Source organism: Syngnathoides biaculeatus, chromosome 7 (genome assembly GCF_019802595.1).
Source record: "Syngnathoides biaculeatus isolate LvHL_M chromosome 7, ASM1980259v1, whole genome shotgun sequence".
Lineage (NCBI taxonomy): Eukaryota > Metazoa > Chordata > Actinopteri > Syngnathiformes > Syngnathidae > Syngnathoides > Syngnathoides biaculeatus.
In genome coordinates, this window is record NC_084646.1 from 21,900,223 (window position 1) to 21,920,007 (window position 19,785).

The 19,785-nt window shown below is 41.9% G+C and overlaps 1 protein-coding gene across 4 annotated transcripts; it reads left to right on the plus strand.

The window, feature by feature from the left end:
* Window positions 1–130: 130 nt before the first annotated feature.
* On the plus strand, window positions 131–19,761 carry LOC133503030 (afadin- and alpha-actinin-binding protein-like). 4 transcript variants are annotated; one of them, XM_061824130.1, is made up of 15 exons: window positions 131–286; window positions 1,934–2,023; window positions 3,922–4,027; window positions 6,065–6,222; window positions 13,372–13,575; window positions 13,764–13,874; window positions 14,252–14,387; window positions 14,463–14,538; window positions 14,613–14,793; window positions 15,245–15,392; window positions 17,397–17,512; window positions 17,614–17,790; window positions 17,883–18,000; window positions 18,912–19,047; window positions 19,135–19,760. In XM_061824130.1, exons 3-15 carry the CDS (start codon window positions 4,009–4,011, stop codon window positions 19,262–19,264), a joined length of 1,710 nt encoding a protein of 569 aa, XP_061680114.1. In that variant the 5' UTR covers window positions 131–286; window positions 1,934–2,023; window positions 3,922–4,008; the 3' UTR covers window positions 19,265–19,760. The 4 variants fall into 4 exon arrangements, with proteins under 4 accessions (XP_061680114.1, XP_061680116.1, XP_061680117.1 ...); XM_061824132.1 differs by having other exon boundaries at window positions 17,617–17,790; window positions 19,135–19,759; XM_061824131.1 differs by lacking the exon at window positions 131–286 and adding an exon at window positions 567–666.
* The last annotated feature ends 24 nt before the right edge of the window (window positions 19,762–19,785 follow it).

A 19,785-nucleotide genomic window follows, 5' to 3' on the forward strand; every position in this document is an offset into this window, starting at 1 on the left:
AAATCTCTTTAAATTCAATTTGGTTGATTTTATTTGATCACACACCTTACGCCAGGGATTTATTGACACTCAAACACAAGGAGGAGGGTTATTTTAAATAATTAATCGCCGAAGGGACGCAAATCCATGAACCAATGCGAAGAGCTGTTATAGGTTGCTAAGCGCCGTAGCAGCCAATCCGCGTGTTTCTTGCTTTGCCGTGCTCGAATTTGGAGAGACTCAACTGGAGTCGCGACTGCGGACGCTGTTTCCCCGGTCAAACCCGGACCGCCGAGAACCTTCGTAGGTAAGTCGCCCGTATATTATTTATTTTCTTGTGTTGAAAACGTGAAATGTAAACGTCCGTTTGCGTTAAAATCGAACTGGGCTGTTCATAAGATTTCGGGAGTTGTGACTCGAACCCGAGGCGACACCGCGAGCTTCCCCCACGACCGCACTCAAATGTGCCCTTTTTGCGATGCTTAAAAGTTGCAATTAAACACAATTTGTGATGATTGTGCAAGGATGTGTTGTTACCTCACCCTTGTTGCCTCATTGTGTAAAGCACGTCATGACCATGACACGATTCATCCAAATGTTGCGTCGCATTTGTTAACCTTCATCGTTGTTTCACCTTTACCTGATCATTATTGTCAATTCAAAAACACCTCTCAAGAGACTTTCAAGGTAAATTCAAAAACTTTACTTCGTACGGTAGCTTGGAATGTTAAATTTTACATAGCATGTATTACTCACACTTTGCAGGGGAGGGATTAAAACAATGTAACAATACGTATAACGTTAAAAGCCTTGTGGAAATATGAATTAAAATAGGATTGCTCGTGCCCCACAAGTGAGCCTCACTGTAGAGATTAATGAGCAATTTTTATTTATTTATTTATTTATTTTTACGGGAAAGGCCACCTGACAAACACAATACTGAAATGAAATGTAGCATTCAAGAGTGGGAATTAATGTGTTGTTCAGATAAATTAACGTGCTGCCTGTCTGGGATTAGTCTGATCAGATAAGCATAAGAGCATTGAGATAAGAGGCTGCTCCCTCCCCGTGAGCTGTTAAGTAGTCCACCTGCAGGCACAGGCACAGGCACAATGTTCTCAGAAAAAGACAATAATAATATATTGGGAATGAAACATCAAATAAACATTGCAGGTGCATCTCGATAAAGTACAATACGTATTGTAGAAATGTGTATTTATTTCTGTAGCTCTGTGTAAAAAAAACAAAACAAAACAAAAAAAAACTAAGTGTATCGCACATTTTTATGATTGTAGTTCCACTTATAATTTCAATGGCAATGTTGACGGGTTCTGATGTAATATTTTAAAAAAAAAAGTTCAAGATGGTGAATTTGGGGTTACAATCATCAAATATTATCAAAACATCATGAAATATTTCAGTTATGTGTAGTAAAAGTTTAAAAGCACATCACATTTTCAGTTGAACCACTGAAATAAATTAACTGTTCAACAATATCTAACGTCAAGCGATGCTCCTGTTTGACTAGGTTAAGAAGACTTACACTACTAAGGTCTATATTATCCTATTAAACTTCCAACCTGAACTGGGTGCCAGCCAATCGCAGTGCACATAGAGACAGACAACAATCACACCTTTGGGCAATTTAGAGTCTCCAACTAATGCATGTTTTTGGAATGTGGGAGGAAACCGGAATGCCCGGAGAAAACGCACACAAGCAAGGGGAGAATATGCAAACTCCACACAGGCGGGGCTGGGATCAAACCCGGGACCTCAGAACTGTGAGGCCAACGCTTTCCAGCTGAGCCAACATGCCACCCAAAAGAAAGACATAATCAATTTAATTATGTCATTATTATAATCATTCATTTGAAAGGAAATGTATTGTTTCAAAAAATGCCTTTCCAAACATCTATCCATCCATCCGTTTTCTGTACCACTTCTCCTCACGCAGGTCACAGGCTTGCTTGACCCTATCCCAGCTATCTTCAGGCAAGAGGCGAGGTACACTCTCAACTGGTCGCCAACCAATTTCATGGCACAGGTGAACAAAACAACCATTCACACTCACATTCACACCTACGGGCAATTTAGAGTCTTCAGTTAACCTTTTGGCGCAACATCACTAGAAAATAAAGCTTGTAGACTAGTCACTAGTGCATCAAAGGGTGTTTGCTTTGAAAAGGTCTCCCGCGATCAAATAGTGACATGCGTGACATCAGACAACCACACTGCTTTCAGGATAAAAAGGTGGATGACGAGGTTGTCGGTTGTCACCTTTCAGACATCACATTGCACATCAACTGTGCTACGTGGCGACACTCGAAAAAGATGAAACATATTTTGCTTTCAAAAGCAATTTAAATTCTGCCGTTTGATGAGAAAGGGTTGTCTGGTACAGCAGAAAAACTAATGAACAAGAGTGAAAATGATGTTATGTTATGTAATGGCTTTATGTACACCAGTCTTTGGCTTCATGCCAGTAAAAAAAATAATATACAATAAAAAAAACTTGTTAGTACTTATTTTACTGTCATCTTGACACTGTCTTTGTATTTGGTCTCACTTATGGAAGTAGATTAGTGCCACCAGGATTTGAATTTGAAATGTAAAGTGAAATAGGATTTGAATTTGAAATGCCACGGACAACAGGATTTGAATTTGAAATGTAAAGTCATCACATTTTCTATAGTTGTATTCAGTCACTCACATTTGGAAAATGTATGGGTGTGGTCAGTCATGTCCGCAGATATAAAGTTACAGGTATGCTCCACCAGTCATGGCCGCAAAGTTGTGGGTGTGATTAGGGATGGAATCTCAAGACCTTAAAATAACTTACTGAGTTGTTATACCGGAATATGTAGTTGTTACCTAATACTATAATCATAATTTATTGGCACTGCACAGACTGAGACATTTTTAAAGAGGTGAAGAGACATTCAATTTCAAAACTAAATATTCATATAATCAAATAATTTTATTCCATCATGATGTATTGTTGTAATCTCGCGTAATTTACGGCGGTATCGATTGGCAATCCATTGATGAAAGCTCGCAGTAGATGATCTTTATCTTACTAAAGCATGGAGAGGGGGAAAGTTTTCAACTTCAAGATAACGCGCTACCACGGGAGAAAATGACCGTTCACATTTAGATATATGGACAGACTAGTCTAATGTTAGAACTTAGATCAAGTTAAAGTAAATCACAATCTCATACTTATTATGGTTAAATACTGAAACATTACTTGTGTTATGTCCCGAAATGTTTTCAGAATAACTGAATTTCCTTTGACATGGCTCATAATGTTGATGACTTTCGACGTAAATCCGCTCGCAGTACGTGGAACATGTACTTTTGGTATCACTTCCGAACATGCTCAGTACGGTTAACTTGCATTTCCTGTTTCCGGGTGATTACTGATTGTTTAGGATCAGGGTTCTTTTGTTACCAGCGTTAACTGGTTCTTAAATTAATGTCAAGACCAATGTTCCCTCTTAATTTTTTACGTGTCTGAGCAAACGCACTAAGCCCTTGAGCGCCCCCTTTGACCACTGTAAGTAACATCAGACGTATGCATTGTGGTCAGATCAGTGTCATCCATTGAAGCTACATGGCTCATTCATAGATTCAGATTACAGCATTTACATTCCCATCAGAATGTCAACAAACAAAAATATACATTGCTAACTAAACCAAGCCAACTCTGGTGGCACAGATGCTGAATTTTAGACAGCAAATTGTAGTCAGTCGAATTCCAGACAGCGAATTGTAGCAACTATCGAAAATGTGATAACTTGACATTTCAAATTTAAATCCCGTTTTCTGTAGCATTTCAAATTCAAATCCTCGTGGCAATAATCGACTTCCATACTCGCTGTGCACCAATTTTTGATCCAAACTACACCATGTTGGCACTGCTAATCTGAAAGTGCATTTCAGGAGCTGGCGTTGTAGGAGCATACAAGACTAAACGCGTGCAAATATACATGTAGTGGATATCAGAACACCGTAGGCTCCACTTCAACCATGCCAGAGTCCTCCTCAGGTGAGTGAAAGGCTAAAACATCGTAATAATAATATATGACTGGTGCTAGGTCGCAACATCATTGGAACGGTAGGGCAACTGGTTAGAGCATCTGCTTCACAGTTCTGAAGTCCGGCGTTCAAATCTCTGCCCCACCTGTGTGTAGTTTGCATGTTCTCCCTGTGCTTGTGTGGGTTTTCTCCAGGCACTCCGGTTTCCTCCCACCTTCCTAAACCATGCATTAACTGGACATTCTAAATTGCCTATAAGTGTGATTGTGAGTGTGGCTGTTGTCTGTCTCCATGTGCTCTGGGATTGGCTGGCAACCAGTTCAGGGTTTATCCCGCCTCCTGCCCGTTGACAGTCCCCACGACCCTAGTGAGGATAAGCGGCAAAAAAAATGGATGTAGTTTCTCTGGTTATTTCTCTTAATTGAGTGACTGATGGAAAAGTGTGGTGCACTCGCGTAGCACGACAGAATCTCCGTCCACCATAAAAGAAAACATCGGTTACATATTGATTGTCGTCGATTGACTGTACTATTGATGAAGCACCATCAGCATGATATAATTTGTCTCTTGATAAATCAGTTAAGACTTAATGTGGATGAGTCACCTAGATACTGTCAACTTCTTTCTTGCGCTCCTTTTCAACCAAGAAGTCAATTAATTTCTAAGTCTATTCTTAGCGTGTCACGTGTGTGTGTGCGTGCCAGCAGTAACCTCAATGGCTTTTACAATGGAGCTTCTGAAGTAAACACAATCCATGCTGTACTGCTGGCCAACCACTGATTTGTGAAACCATCATTTCTAAGAGTAAACGGTTGCCCTTATAAAACTTTTATTGTTTCAAGTAATAGTGTAGCCTTCTCGAATTTGACCCTGCTATAAAAGGATATTAAGGGGGAAAAAAAGGACAGCATAGTTGCTATGGAGATGACAAACAATAAAACACTCAGCCTTGATATGAATGAATGATCCAAAGGTGAATTGGTTTGCAGGTACACACCTCAAGCTTCAATTTAAAAAGTTAACAATAACAAGTAAAGTTGTAATACAGGGTTTTCCTAACTTGTGGCTTCAAAGAACATTACAGAAAGAATGTTAAAAACCATAAATAAGCATGTCTTTTGAAGGCTTGTTTAATTTAAACATTTCCGAGGCAGATTTTCCACGAGCAAATTACAAATAAGCAGGAGAGCATACATCTTTCCGAATACGTGTTTTGCAAACTCCGATGAATCGGCAAAATACACAAGATAATTATTTTTGCTGAAATGAAGTTTTGATATGCAATATGCCAGTATCTTGCATCACGTCTTGCATGATAGCTGTTCCAGCTGATTTATCTACACATTCACCGTCAATGGTCAAGTTAAGTCATGTGACCCCAGAACAGCTATTTATCCTCAGATCAAATCATGACGTTAAATGAGATCATCACTCATGACTTCGAAAAAAAAAGAATCCACATGAAGAATAGATTACGGAAATGTGTGTCACACTCCAGAATGTGCGAGTGGCATTTTCAATTTTTTAGGGTGTGAGAACCAAGCAGTGCTAAGGTCCTCTTTTTTTATTCAGTATCTCCTGGGAAGTTGGAAAGAAAAAATAGCCTACAACACTGGTTTCATTGATCAATCAAATTTGGTGGGCATGTTTGAACTTAAGATGATGCATTAAATGTCTCAAGGAGACATGCATGAAACTGGACAGGAAGTTAGACATTTCCATTTGAAGCGGCCATTTTGGGAGAATTCCAGGGTTTGTACAATGAACTGAACCAGGACTGATTTGTCCTAATGGGCTTCAATCAGAAGCCCATTAAACAGTTGAATGGAGCTAAATTGCCAAGCTTTTTGGACTTCCACTTCTAATATGGATGGAGTACGACCTTTGATGATCTTCCGGAGGATTCGTCATGAAATTGCTGCGTGCAGCCCTCTTCATCCTTGCAATTGTTCAACATTAATGATGCTATTCCCTGAAATAACAGTAATTTACTTTAAGTGCTCGCTATGTGCCCAACAGTCTTTTTTTTTTTTTTTTTTTTCTTCAGATGTCAAGGACCTTTGCAGCAGCTCTGGCAAATGCCAAACATGGCCCTTAACAGGCCACTTGGACCACTCACCGCTGCCTCTGCATACGAAGTCCTACATGCTCACTAATTTCTGCACTGAGCACAACGTGCCAGAATGTGTAACACACATCAATCAGGTATGTGACGTCAACACACAATCAAACCACTATACTGCATGGACAAAAGACAAAAGAGGGGAAACCATTAACACGGTGCCGATGCTCACTCTTCTTGGGGACTTTTATAAAACAAAACTACAAACTCCCTCAACACAAGCAGCACATTGACTGTCCCACCTGTGAAAACAACATTCTAGATCAGGGGTTGGAAACTTTTTGGCTACATTGTTGCATAGTTTCAAATTTGACATTGTGCACTTAACATGCCAATAAAATAGTATTATTTATGTGTAAATTAAATTAATTTTAAAAAATACACTTTTTACAAAGGACAATGAAAATAGTGCTCCAATAGTGAAATTGTGCATTATTTTCCATTTTTATGGTTTTGCACCGTCACTGTGCATTGTAGATTCAGTTCACCTCCAAATCCTTTTTTCCCCCACTAACCTCACTTTAGCAAGTCTTGTGACCTGCGACATGTCTGTAAATGGATGACGAGACAACCTTCCAATCATCTGCAAGCAGTCATGTGAACATGAGAAATGTTACGATTCCCTAAGTAACTTTTGAGGTAATTTAGGTGATTCTTCTCTTGTTCCTAACCGGGCAGAAATGTTGTTCAGCCTTCACTGTTGACACTTCCTATCTTTGATCAACTCCTTGTAGTTGAAGCAGAGTGGAAGCAAAGCAGCCAAAGTCAACTCAATGTATAGCTTGACCTCTCACCTGGTGAAAACAGTGCATATTACGGCACAACCTGGTGGAACTAGTTGGCATTTCAGACAAAATCAAATGAATGTAGTCATGATTTTGGTATGATTCGGGCAATTCTGTACTAATCTTTGGCGGACAGGATTGAAATGGTCAACGGGCCGGATGTCGCACGCGGGCCGTAGTTTGCCCATCCTGTTCTAGACCATTCCTATTACACACTGACGGACTTGTGCTGTGCAATTCCTCAAGTAGCCTTGTGTTCGTCTGATAACTGTTTAACTCACTTGATACCAACATATAGGCACAAACTTAAGTCTGCAACCGGTCATGAAAACAGTGAAGAAGTGGACATATGACGCAAAATCAGAACTTCATGACAGTTTAGACTGCACAGATTGGAGTGTCTTTGAAACTTGCGGGTTTGGTGAATATACAGACATTATGACATCATAAATCACCCTCCATGAATGTGCGTGTGTACCAGCAAATTACATTTTGCACTTTTAACAACAACAAGTCTTGGTTCAAACCAAACAGCCAAACTTCGCCAGGCTACAGAGGACGGATTATCAGAATGGGGACAGAGCTCTGTATAGTCAGCCCAGAAACCAATTGACAAAAGATATCAACATTACAAAGAGCTGGAAAAGCTGGAAAAACAATTTTCTGATAGCAACTCTGTGTCACTTTGGTAAGGATTACAATGGACCTTTCCAACTGGCAATCTTAAGCTCTGCTCCCTTAGCTACAGTTGCCATGTCCCACAAGCTTCCAAAATGGCGACTGAACAGAACAGGTTTGAAGTCGATTCTCTATCCCGTATTCCAGATAATATTGCGGTATGTTTTTTTCCAAATGCGTCAGACTTGTCCAAGAGAGTTCTACAGAGAGGTCTCAAGTATTTCATGCAATGATATGTACACGGAATTAAGATGTTGGACAGAGCAGGACGCAATGTCAGAGTTACAGCGAAATGTTGATGATTGCTGCAAAAACGTTTGATGCTTCACAAACTTTATATTGAAATCCAACAGGATGAAATAGTGGAATCGTACTGCACATGTAAAGCAGGGTGAGTACTTTTTACTTGGAAAGATCATGACTAATATTGTAGTCTTTATAAGTGAGTTAGGTTCGATTTTCTACAAGTGCATTTAAACAATGGTGATTGACTCAGAGAGTCCTGTAGTCACCTGAGGAAAAAGTTTGACTTGGCTCATAATCAAACACAGTGCTCTGTCTTAAAAGTCTAATGTGATACAAATAGGCAAATAGACATTTCTGTTGTATGACATTGCGCATTTACATATCACTAACTCGACTCTTCAGCATAAAACATTACACACTTCATTCAGCAGGTCAGTGATACACTGACAAAGGGAAAGTTTTTCTCCTGCAATGTATAAAACACTGATAATAATGAAATCAAACTCAGAGAAATTACTTCTCCCTCACTTACCTTCAAACATACAGCCTTGTGTTGTTGATATTTTTTATATTTAGTTGTGCTCGCGCTCTTCCGCGACCCTTAATCCAGCATAGTCACTTCGTCAACTGTGTTTTAGGCTTTGGAAAATGAACCAACCGGGCCCCTTGTAACCTAGCAGGATATCTTTCGGCAGAATTGCACATTCCCCAAGCGCGTCTGAGAACCATTTTTTTCGTAACATTAACTTTTCCAAGCGCACGCTACTGACAACCAGCATTGCTTGTGGGACAATATGGCGAGAGGGTCGTGTCAAGCCAGGGGTTAAGACAGTGCGGCTATCTGATTGCCTATTATTGTACGAGTGATGGATAGGTCGGAAAGGTCCATTGCTAACCGGCTTCAAGGGATCATGCCCCCAAGCAAAGTACAATAAAGAACTGCCTGACAACTTGAATATAGTTTGAAAAGGACATCTTACCAACCCCCACCCACCCAGCCGTACCACCGATACACCACCATCATCCCACTCCCCAGGAAACCTGGAATATCAGGACCGAATGATTACAGACCTGTCAACTGACATCTGCAGTAATCAGGTCCTTGAGCCCCTTTTGCCGGACCAACATAGCCCCCACGTATGACCCCTAGTGGACTGGACCCCCTGCACTTTTCCTATTGAGTAAACAGTGTTGATGGTGATGGAGTCACCAGGAGACTTGGCTTGTTCCTGGAACGCCTCGATGACTCAGGCTACAGGCCCTACTAGGATCTTTTTCGTGGACTTCAGCTCTGCTTTCAACACCATCATCACCAAATTCCTCTCCTCCAGGTTTCTCCAGTTCAACGCCTCACCGCCCATCTTATTGTGGATTTGCAGTTTCCTGAGCTGCCCCTGGTGCCGTTCAAATCCACATATTGGAGACTAATTCCTTGTGTGTCTTTTAACATACATGGCCCATAAAGCTGATTCTGATATTTTCACGCGACAACACTAATGAAATGACCTTTTGCAACCTCTCTATTAGTCAATATGCATTTAGATAACGGTGTTTACTTTCCCCTCTAAATAACACAACCTATGAATATTTCACACCCCAGTGAAAATGTCCAAATGGAGCCGATTCATTCTCTTTGGGCAGTGTCATGTTACTCTTTAGTGCTACAAGATATAATAAAGTACTCTCTTGAGCATCTGAATAAAAGGAGTTTCTCGATGTAAAGATGGTTTTGGCTAAAAGAAGATTACCAATAGCCTGAAATTTTACAGAACAGGTTTCATTGAGAGTGTTCCTTTCCCATGGTTGACCAAAGAAGTTAATTAAGCACCTGTGCTCAACATATTTTTTCTGTTGCGCTTCCAAGTACAGTATTAACAATGATGACACAGCTGGACTCCTTTTCATGAGCCAGGAAGGATAAGCATCATTGCTCCCTTATTTTCTTCACCACACTGACAGCAGAAAAGAAAAGAAAGATTCCATTCAAACACATTACTTGTAAACTAAATTCACACCACTTCTTCTTTTCTTTCGGCTTGTCTCGTTAGGGGTTGCCACAGCGTGTAATCTTTTGCCATCTTAGCCTATCTCCTCCATCTTCCTCTCGAACCCCAACTGCCCTCATGTCTTCCCTCACCACATCCATAGACCTTCTCTTTGGTCTTCCTCTCGCTCTTTTGCCTGGCAGCTCCATCCTCAGCAGCCTTCCACCAATATACTCACTCTCTCGCCTCTTAACATGTCCAAACCATCGAAGTCTGCTCTGTCGAACCTTGTCAGCAAAACATCCAACTTTGGCTGTCCCTCTAATTTCTAATCCTATCCAACCTGCTCACTCCGAGCGAGAACCTCAACATCTTCATTTCTGCCACCTCCAGTTCTGCTTCCTGTTGTTTCTTCAGTGCCATTGTCTCTAATCCGTACATCATGGCCGGCCTCACCACTGTTTTGTAAACTTTCCCCTTCATCCTAGCAGAGACTCTTCTGTCACATAACACACCAGACACCTTTCGCCAGCTGTTCCAACCTGCTTGGACCCGTTTCTTCACTTCCTTACCACACTCACAATTGCTCTGGATTGTTGACCCTAAATATTTGAAGTCGTCCACCCTCACTATCTCTTCTCCCTGTAGCCTGACTCTTCCCCCTCCACTTTTCTCATTCACGCACATATATTCTGTTTTACTTCGGCTAATCTTCATTCCTCTCCTTTCCAGTGCATGTCTCCATCTTTCTAATTGTTCCTCTGCATGCTCCCTGCTTTCACTGCATATCACAATATCATCTGCGAACATCGTGGTCCAAGGGGATTCCAGTCTAACCTCATCTGACAGCCTATCCATTACCACTGCAAACAGGAAGGGGCTCAGAGCTGATCCCTGATGCAGTCCCACCTCCGCCTTAAATTCCTCTGTCACACCAAAGGCACACCTCACCATTGTTCTACTGCCATCATACATGTCCTGTACTATTTTAACATACTTCTCTGCCACACCAGACTTACGCATGTTGTACCACAGTTCCTCTCTTGGTACTCTGTCATAGGCTTTCTCTAGATCCACAAAGACACAATGTAGCTCCTTCTGACCTTCTCTGTACTTTTCCACTAGCATCCTCAAGGCAAATAATGCTTCTGTGGTACTCTTTCTGGGCATGAAACCATACTGTTGCCCGCGGATACTTACTTCTGTCCTGAGTCTAGCCTCCACTACTCTTTCCCATCATTTCATTGTGTGGCTCATCAACTTTATTCCTCTATAGTTCCCACAGCTCTGAACATCCCCTTTGTTGTTAAAAACGGGAACTAGAACACTTTTCCTCCATTCTTCAGGCATCTTTTCGCCCGCTAGTATTCTGTTGAATAAGTTGGTCAAAAACTCCACAGACATCTCTCCAAATTGCTTCCATACCTCTATCGGTATGTCATCACAACCCACTGTCTTTCCATTTTTCATCCTTTGTAGTGCCTTTCTGACTTCCCCCTTAGTAATCATTGCCACTTCCTGGTCCTTCACACTTGCCTCTTCAACTCTTCCTTCTCTCTCATTTTCTTCATTCATCAACTTCTCAACGTATTCTTTCAATCTATTTAGCACACTACTGACACCAGTCAACACATTTCCATGTCTATCCTTAATCACCCTTACCTGCTGCACATCCTTCCCATCTCTATCCCTTTGTCTGGCCAACCTGTAGAGATCCTTTTCTCCTTCTTTCATGTCTAACCTAGTGTACATGTCGTCATATGCCTCTTGTTTAGCCTTTGCCACCTCTACCTTTGCCCTACGTCGCATCTCAATGTACTCCTTTTCGCCTCTCCTCAGTCCTCTCAGTGTCCCGCTTCCTCTTCGCTAATCTCTTTCCTTGTATGACTCCCTGTATTTTGGGGTTCCACCACCAAGTCTCCTTCTCCCCTTTCCTACCAAAAGACACACCAAGTACTCTCCTGCCTGTCTCTCTGATTAGCTTGGCTGTCGTTGTCCAGTCTTCCGGGAGCTTTTGCTGTCCATCGAGAGCCTGTCTTACCTCTTTCCGAAAGGCCGCACAACATTCTTCCTTTCTCAGCTTCCACCACATGGTTCTCTGCTCTACCTTTGTCTTCTTAATCTTCCTACCCACCACCAGAGTCATCCTACACACTACCATCCAATGCTGTCGAGCTACACTCTCCCCTACCACTACTTTACAGTCAGTAACCTCCTTCAGATTACATCGTCTGCACAAAATATAATCCACCTGCGTGCTTCTACCTCCATTCTTGTAGGTCACTATATGTTCCTCCCTCTTCTGGAAATAAGTGTTTACTACAGCCATCTCCATCCTTTTTGCAAAGTCCACCACCATCTGTCCCTCAAAGTTCCTTTCCTGGATGCCGTACTTACCCATCACTTCTTCATCACCCCTGTTTCCTTTACCAATATGTCCATTACAATCTGCACCAATCACAACTCTCTCGCTGTCTGGGATGCTCAGAACTACTTCATCTAGTTCCTTCCAGAATTTCTCTTTCATCTTTAGGTCACATACTACCTGTGGGGCATAGGTGCTAATCACATTATAAACACCCTAAATTTCAAATTTCAGCCTCATCACTCCATCTGATACTATTTTCACCTCCAAGACATTCTGAGCCAGCTCTTCCTTTAAAATAATCCCTACTCCATTTCTTTTACCATCTACTCCATGGTAAAATAATTTAAACCCTGCTCCTAAACTTGTAGCCTTACTACCTTTCCACCTGCTCTCTTGGATGCACAATATATCAACCTTTCTCCTAATCATCATGTCAACCAACTCCTGAGCTTTTCCTGTCATAGTCCCAACATTCAAAGTCCCTACACTCAGTTGTAGGCTCTGTGCATTCCTCTTTTTCTTCTGACGATGGATCCGGTTTCCTCCTCTTCTTTGTCTTCGACCCACAGTAGCTGAATTTCCACCGACGCCCTGCAGGTTAGCAGTGCCGGGGGCGGCCGTTGTTAACCCGGGCCACAACCGATCCGGTATGGGATTCTTTAGATGAACGCTCATGTTTGTTTGGCACAGTTTTTACGCCGGATGCCCTTCCTGACGCAACCCTCTGCATTTATCCGGGCTTGGGACCGGCCTACAGATTGCACTGGTTTGGGCCCCCATCGGGCTGCATTAAATTCACACCACTACTACGTTCATATTTTACCCGCAAACATGACCAAATCTAAATGAGTGGGTCATACACAGAAAAGATTATGCAATGCTCACAGTCATTGCATTCTGAGGGCATCTTGTGAACCGATGAAGACACGAGAGCATCCCACGCAACTAACCAACATACAGTCACTGTTACATTCTGTAGGCTACTGACTATTTCTGTTGTGTCGCAGTTACAGTACATGCTTGCCATTTTTCAAAGAGGCCACAGAATAAAGGTCCTATCATAAGTGACACCAAACAGTTTATGAAACATCAACACATGGCACATCAATCACTTTAAAGGTGTATAGGCAGTAATGGACAGAATCCTACGGCTTCCCTCTTCATTCACAGGAGGTTTTCTCACTGGGTCTCCCACCGGTTTGGACGCAGACGGATAGCACTTCGGACATGAACGTCGTCTCAGTGCTCAACTGCATGTACGAGCTGCTTCAGCTGCACCGTAGGGGCATCCAAACCTTGGAGAAAATGGAGATGGACCAGCTGAAGTGGAGCAACAATGTCGACTCCCTGCAGCTCAGCTGCACGCAACTAAAGGTAACGTCACCCCTGCAATATACTGTAAAGCCCCCACTAATGATAACATAATCTCTGCTAGACACTATAAAGCCGCTGCTTTTCGTATTGTACTGTACTGTCGGATTTTTGTATTGTATTTTATTTTATCGTGTTGGTATTCTCAGTATTGTTTTGAATTTATTCTTAATGCCATGTTGTTGTTGTAGGAGCAGCTAGAACTTTCCAAAAGAGAGAACATGGGAGTTGTTGAGCGGGAACGACAACTTCAGCTGAAAGTGAAGACCATGCAGAACTGCCTGAAAAACGAAAAGGAAGAGGTGCTATGAGGCTGTCCAGCCAATATACTGTAAACTATTACAACATATGTGGTCAGAACAAAACGCAACATCTATAAATCCCTTTCATTCTTTGTCAATAATTATGCAGCTGCAAACAGATAAGCAAGAGAATACATTAAATGCTGATTGTCGCAAATCAGTCAATCATGAAAGTTCAGCATACCGGTACCTGTCAACTCCAATGCGTACAAAAACCATAGAGCACATTATTTCTGCATATTGCCTGCATGTAATTACCATCTGATTGTTTGTGCAACATTTGTTTCCAATTCAAATTTTGTCATTGTACATACTCTATAGTACATACTCTCTAGGAGATCTTGACCATCTGTACATTCCCAAAATTTTTTGCCCAGACTCACAAGCTGCAGAACATCGTCTCTAGCCGGGCCAGCCAGTACAACCACGAGATGAAGCGGAAAGAGCGAGAGTTAAACAAACTGAAAGAAAGACTGAATCAGCTCCTGGTCGACAAAAAGGACAAGAGACTTGGTTAGATCTCTAGATTTGTACTATCTTTGTACAACTAGGCCGTTTATGCAGAAGATTAATTTTTGTTGCTTTCAGCTATTGACATATCAAATAAACTAGGAAGAGCAGACGGCAAGAGAAGCCTCTGGAAGACTGAGAAGACGGAGGCAAAGTAACATGACTTTTTAACACCAAACAAACTAAAAACACATTATCTTTTACTCAATGAATTGTGTTTCACTGCAGGCACGAGGGGGAGATGTACAAAAGTCTGCTCAGGGACTACGAGAGCAGGCAGGGGCAGCTGCTGTTGGAAAATGCTGAGTTGAGAAAAGTTTTGAAGCAGATGAAAAAAGACATGGTGGCCATTCTCAGTTCCAAGAGGTCAATTGTCAAAGGAGACAAGCAGGACCATAGTGCCATGGAAGTAGGTGGAATGCCTCCTTTCCCCCCGTTGTACTTCCCTTCTCGTAGGCAGACTCAAATAGTGAAGACTTTATCAGAAAAGAGGCTTCTATATGTTTATCCCACCCAAACTTGAGTTGAGTTTACTGCCAAACGAAACTGAAGCATATCATTACGAATTTTGTTTTTCAAACAACTATGCATGTCTATAGGTTGACGGTAACATATGGAAAACGTCATTTACATGCTAACGGTTTTAGAAACCCTTAAACAATGGGGATTTGAACGAAAACTGTCATATGTTTAAAGTGAGTGGGAGGGAGATTTTTTTAAACTAAATGTAATTGTTTTATTTATTTTAGTTTATTGCAGGTGGGTCAGGAATGTTTCCCTGCAAACTGGGCTACACTGTACAATGATCGCTGGGGTATGTATTATTAATAGCCCTGAATGTTTTTTTTGGGGGGTTACAGGTGGACTCTGATGAGGAGGAAGAAGTCATTTATTCCTGTCAGGAAAGTGCAGATCTGTTTATTGTTCACAGTCAAGAGAAGCTAACCAACAGTGTTCGACGCCAGTGGAGAAGACTAAAGAATTACGTTGAGAGACTGGACAACCAAGGTAGGTAGACTCATCTTGACTGTTGAAACGAAATTCATGGTAAGGAACTCTCAAAATGTGATCCATCCAACCATTTGCTATAGACTTTGTCCTCATTTGGGTTCCTGGTAAAATAGAGCCGAACCGAGCTGACCCCTTACTTTGATTCCATGGATTGTCACATTCACATATATGGACAATTAATTAATTCATTCCGCTTATCCTCTCTAGGGTCACATGCGTACTAACCCAGCTATCGTCAAGCAAACGTCCAGAGCTGGTCGCCAGCCAATTGCAGGCCACAAAGAAAAAAAAAACAGTCGCACTCACAATAACACCTACGGGCAATTTAGAGTCTCCACCGAAGGCCTGTTTTGGGGATGTGGTAGGAAACCAAAGTGCCCGGAGAAAACCCACGCAGGTACAGTGAGAACATGTAAACTCCACAAAAGCAGGGCCAGGATGTGCAACTCAGTTCTGAGAACTCTAAACCAGATCTGCTAACCAGTCATCCACAGTGCTGAACAATTTCAAAAGCATTTTTGAACTTTACATTCAAGATTTTCCAATGTGGCTAGCAGTCAGAGTGCCCAAATTAAACCCCTTGCAAGCACGGAAAGGATATTTAAACCCCATCAAGGAAGGCTCAAGATAAGATTTGAACCCAGGAACCTCGAATTGTGAGGCATCTCAATGGAGTTGAGGTCAGGGCTTTGCCTGGGCCACTCCAGAACATGCGTTTTCTTCTTCTGAAGCTTATTCTGTTGTTGATTTGCTTCTGTGTTTTGGATCATTGTCATGTTGCGACGCCCATCCTCTTTTGAGCTTCGACTGTTAGAGAAATGGCGTCTTCCCATTTCGGCAGATCGGCGTAAAGTAAAATTTTCAACAAACTGTTCCTTTCAAGTTGGAAACGTAACTTGGAATGAAGACTTAAAGTCCAACTGACATGCCTATAAACATTCTAAATAGATATTGTAATGAAACATACATATAACATGATTTGCTTCAATGTCTATAAGAAAAAATAAATATGAGCGGAGAGCGTGTCATCCATGCGCAAAGTTGCAGAAGCCTCACTCAACATCCAAGTAGTAGCCATATTGCCTGCAACGTCATCAGCGACGTCACACTGGGACATTCACCAGTGAAAACGCGTACTGGCACCTGCTATGGGAGAGGAACAACAGAAATTTTCAGATTTTTTTTTTTTTTTTTTTTCCAATGCCCCTTCTGACACGGACGCTCTTTTCAAAGAAGAGAACATCTCACAATCGAGTGAAGTGACCGGGGCAATATTACCCTCTCGTTTCGAGCCATATTTAGATAATATGCGGATCACTTCTAACTAACAACAGACACCCCGACAGTAAGTATGACAATATGTAGCGTACTCAGCCGTGAGCGACAACAACGCTGTAAAATGGCCCGGCCCGGCGCCGAGATGAGCCACCGCGGGTGTTGTCATCGCTCGCTGAAAGAAAGATTACATCGCCCCCCCAAACATTATTTTTTTTAATAGCTCGATACAGACCTACATGTCATTTGGAACCCACAAAACTCTCGTCCTTTGCACCTGTACAATCCATTTTTCACAACGAACTGACTCTTTTTAAAAAGTATGAAGATTGAATCCATCCTCCCGGTTATTCGAACTAAATACAGCAATACAACGAGCCGGCATTTTGGCTAACACGAAGGAACAACGAGCTACCTTCCAGCGGGTAAAACTAGTATGAACAGACAAGACTGCTTGAGTGCACGACTGCGCTGTACGTCACTTCTTGCTTCTTCTAGAAAACAAATCCGTTGAGAATTTTTCATGGCGGGAGTTACAAAAAGATGTATACGTCTAAATTATGTTTTGTGGTGAAAAAACGCATGGGTCCATGTCGGCTGCCGTTTTTTCATTAATGACATACTAAAAATCATGCATTTCATGACAGTGGCACTTTAAGATCTAGTATTTAGTGAAGGGTCGAGAAACATAATGAAAAAACATTTGCATGTCGTTGGCTTCAACAGATGACATCAAAGATGCTGATGCAGTTCCCCGAGAAACTTCAAAGGAAATGGGAAAAATGAGGCAGGAGAAAAAGCAGTGTAAAGACTCCATTGAAAAACAGCAACATCTTCTGCAGGTGAGAAGCAACGTTTCATTGTTTCTGTGTTTTGGACCTTTAGCAAATACTGCAAGTGTTCTTTCATCTCTTCTTTCTCTCCATCTTCTTTTCTCTGGTAGCAGAAGGTGAGCACTCAGTGTGACAAGGAGACGTCCGACACCACGGCGGACGACAGCCATTTGTTGCAGGAAAAAGATCGTCTGCTAGACGAGTGGAAGAGCCTCGAGGACCAGCGAAAGAGCTTTGAGAGGGAGAGGAAGAACTTCACAGAGGCGGCAATTCGACAGAGCCAAGAGGTGATGACAAGAAATAATCCGTAGAGGGCCCCAGAGATGCATTTTGATGTGCGATTCTGCTGGTTTTACGATCACACTTCTTGTACTCGCAGAGGAAGACCTTTGAGGAAGATCGTGCCATGTGGCTCAAGCACCAGTTTTTGAACTTGAGCCCTTTTGCTGACACAAAGACACCACAGAGGTCAAAGTCTCAGTGTTCCTTTCAGATGTGTGAGGGTCTTTTACTTTATTATTTATGTTTTTGCATTCATGTTCAGTGGTTGGATCATTGGTTTGGTAAACCAGGGGTTGTGAGTTTGTATCTCACTGGGGCCTCTACTTCCCAAGAGGGGTTGCGTCAGGCAGGCCATCCGGTGTAAAAGCTGTGCCAAAAAAAATATCAGCGTTCATCTGAGATTTTACGCTGTGGCGACCTCTAACGGGACAAGCCGAAAGAAACATACTTCCTTACTCTTTTAACCGGAATGTCCGACGTTGGAATACATTGAATAAATAATTGCGCACTGCAGACAGGGGAGGATCGGGCATCAAGGGTCATGCCCAATGGGCTGGCAGTCTTTTATGTGTAAAACTGTTTTTTTTTTTTTTTCTTTTTCAATTCTTTACAACACCCCTGCCCACAAAGTAGGGAGGGCAGGGCATTGGTTAATATTTAATGCAAACAGTGAGTGAAACAATCAATATAATGGGAAATCAGCCTAATAAGAACCAAACCTCTTCAGGAAATGTAGATAAGAAATGAAGGGGTCCGCTTGTTATGCTCAGACAGTGTGACGGCTGTAACTCAAGCTCCTAGTCTCACTGGGAGAAACATAGTTCTTAATTTTTGAGAAAAAAAAAAAACTAGTCATCCGTTTGAAGTGTATTCAATTGAATATACAAATATATAGTAATAATATACAAAAGGTGCTGTATGCTGTCCACTACCTGAAGACCAGAGTGCATCAGTCAATGTTTTGTTTTTTGTTTTTTGGGAGAGGTGGGTGTAAATGGGGTGTTTAATATTTGGAACCTTTTTTTTTTTTTAAAACCATTGCCACCCCAACTGTGCCCACTTTCTCAAAGGACATCAATAAGGCAAATTCCTAGTGAGGATCAGCGTTGTTTTCTGGTCTCTGCAGTAGGTGAAACGCAGCCCATTAGAGCATCGCTTCCAGAAAAGCCCATCGTCACTTCCCCCACCCCTGGATACAGACCAAGCGTATCACCCTCCACACCCGACCTGCTTCACACATTAAGCCTTATCTGTGAAAACAGGTACAAGTACTTAAACTGTATGTCTTGCGATGCTAATTGTAATGATGGTTGTAGACTTTCCCTTACTGGATGACTTGTGACTTTCAGCTCAAGCAAACCAAAGAGGAATGAAGACGCGGGAGACGCCAGCTTCTTAGCAGCACAGCAGAAATGGTGGATCAGCGGTGACAACCACAGCGGCCTGATGCTCACGCGGGAGGATTGTGGCTCAATATGAGCACTTGATCCATGAGGACCATGTGACTGTACATGCATTTGAATGATGGCAACAGTCTCTAACCATGAGTGTATGGCACATTAGGGAACTTCAGGATTTGGGAGCGGGACCCACGACCCACAACCTGAATGAGGATGAGTGCTCAAGAAAAAGCTTTCAGGAGAATTTTGTATGACCTAATGAGCTATGGCGGTTTTCATTCCATTTTTTAATCTGTAGATTCATGGAGGAATTCATTTATTTTGTACTGTGGTGTTTAGCTATCACATTGAGGTGCTCACTCCAAAGGAGGTGGACAATACTCCATCCATGACCTTGTTAAATGAGACACATTTACAGATGTCATTTAAACAAGAAGCTGTAAGACTATCAAGTGGATGCTGTTTATTATTATTTTGTTTTATGTTGCATTTAGTCCAATTAAGGATTAGGCACTATACTTGTGGATATGGATGTAAATTTTGTTTGATGGAATGTGGCTAGTTTTCAAGTTTAAAATGTGAATTTTTCAACTTCAATAT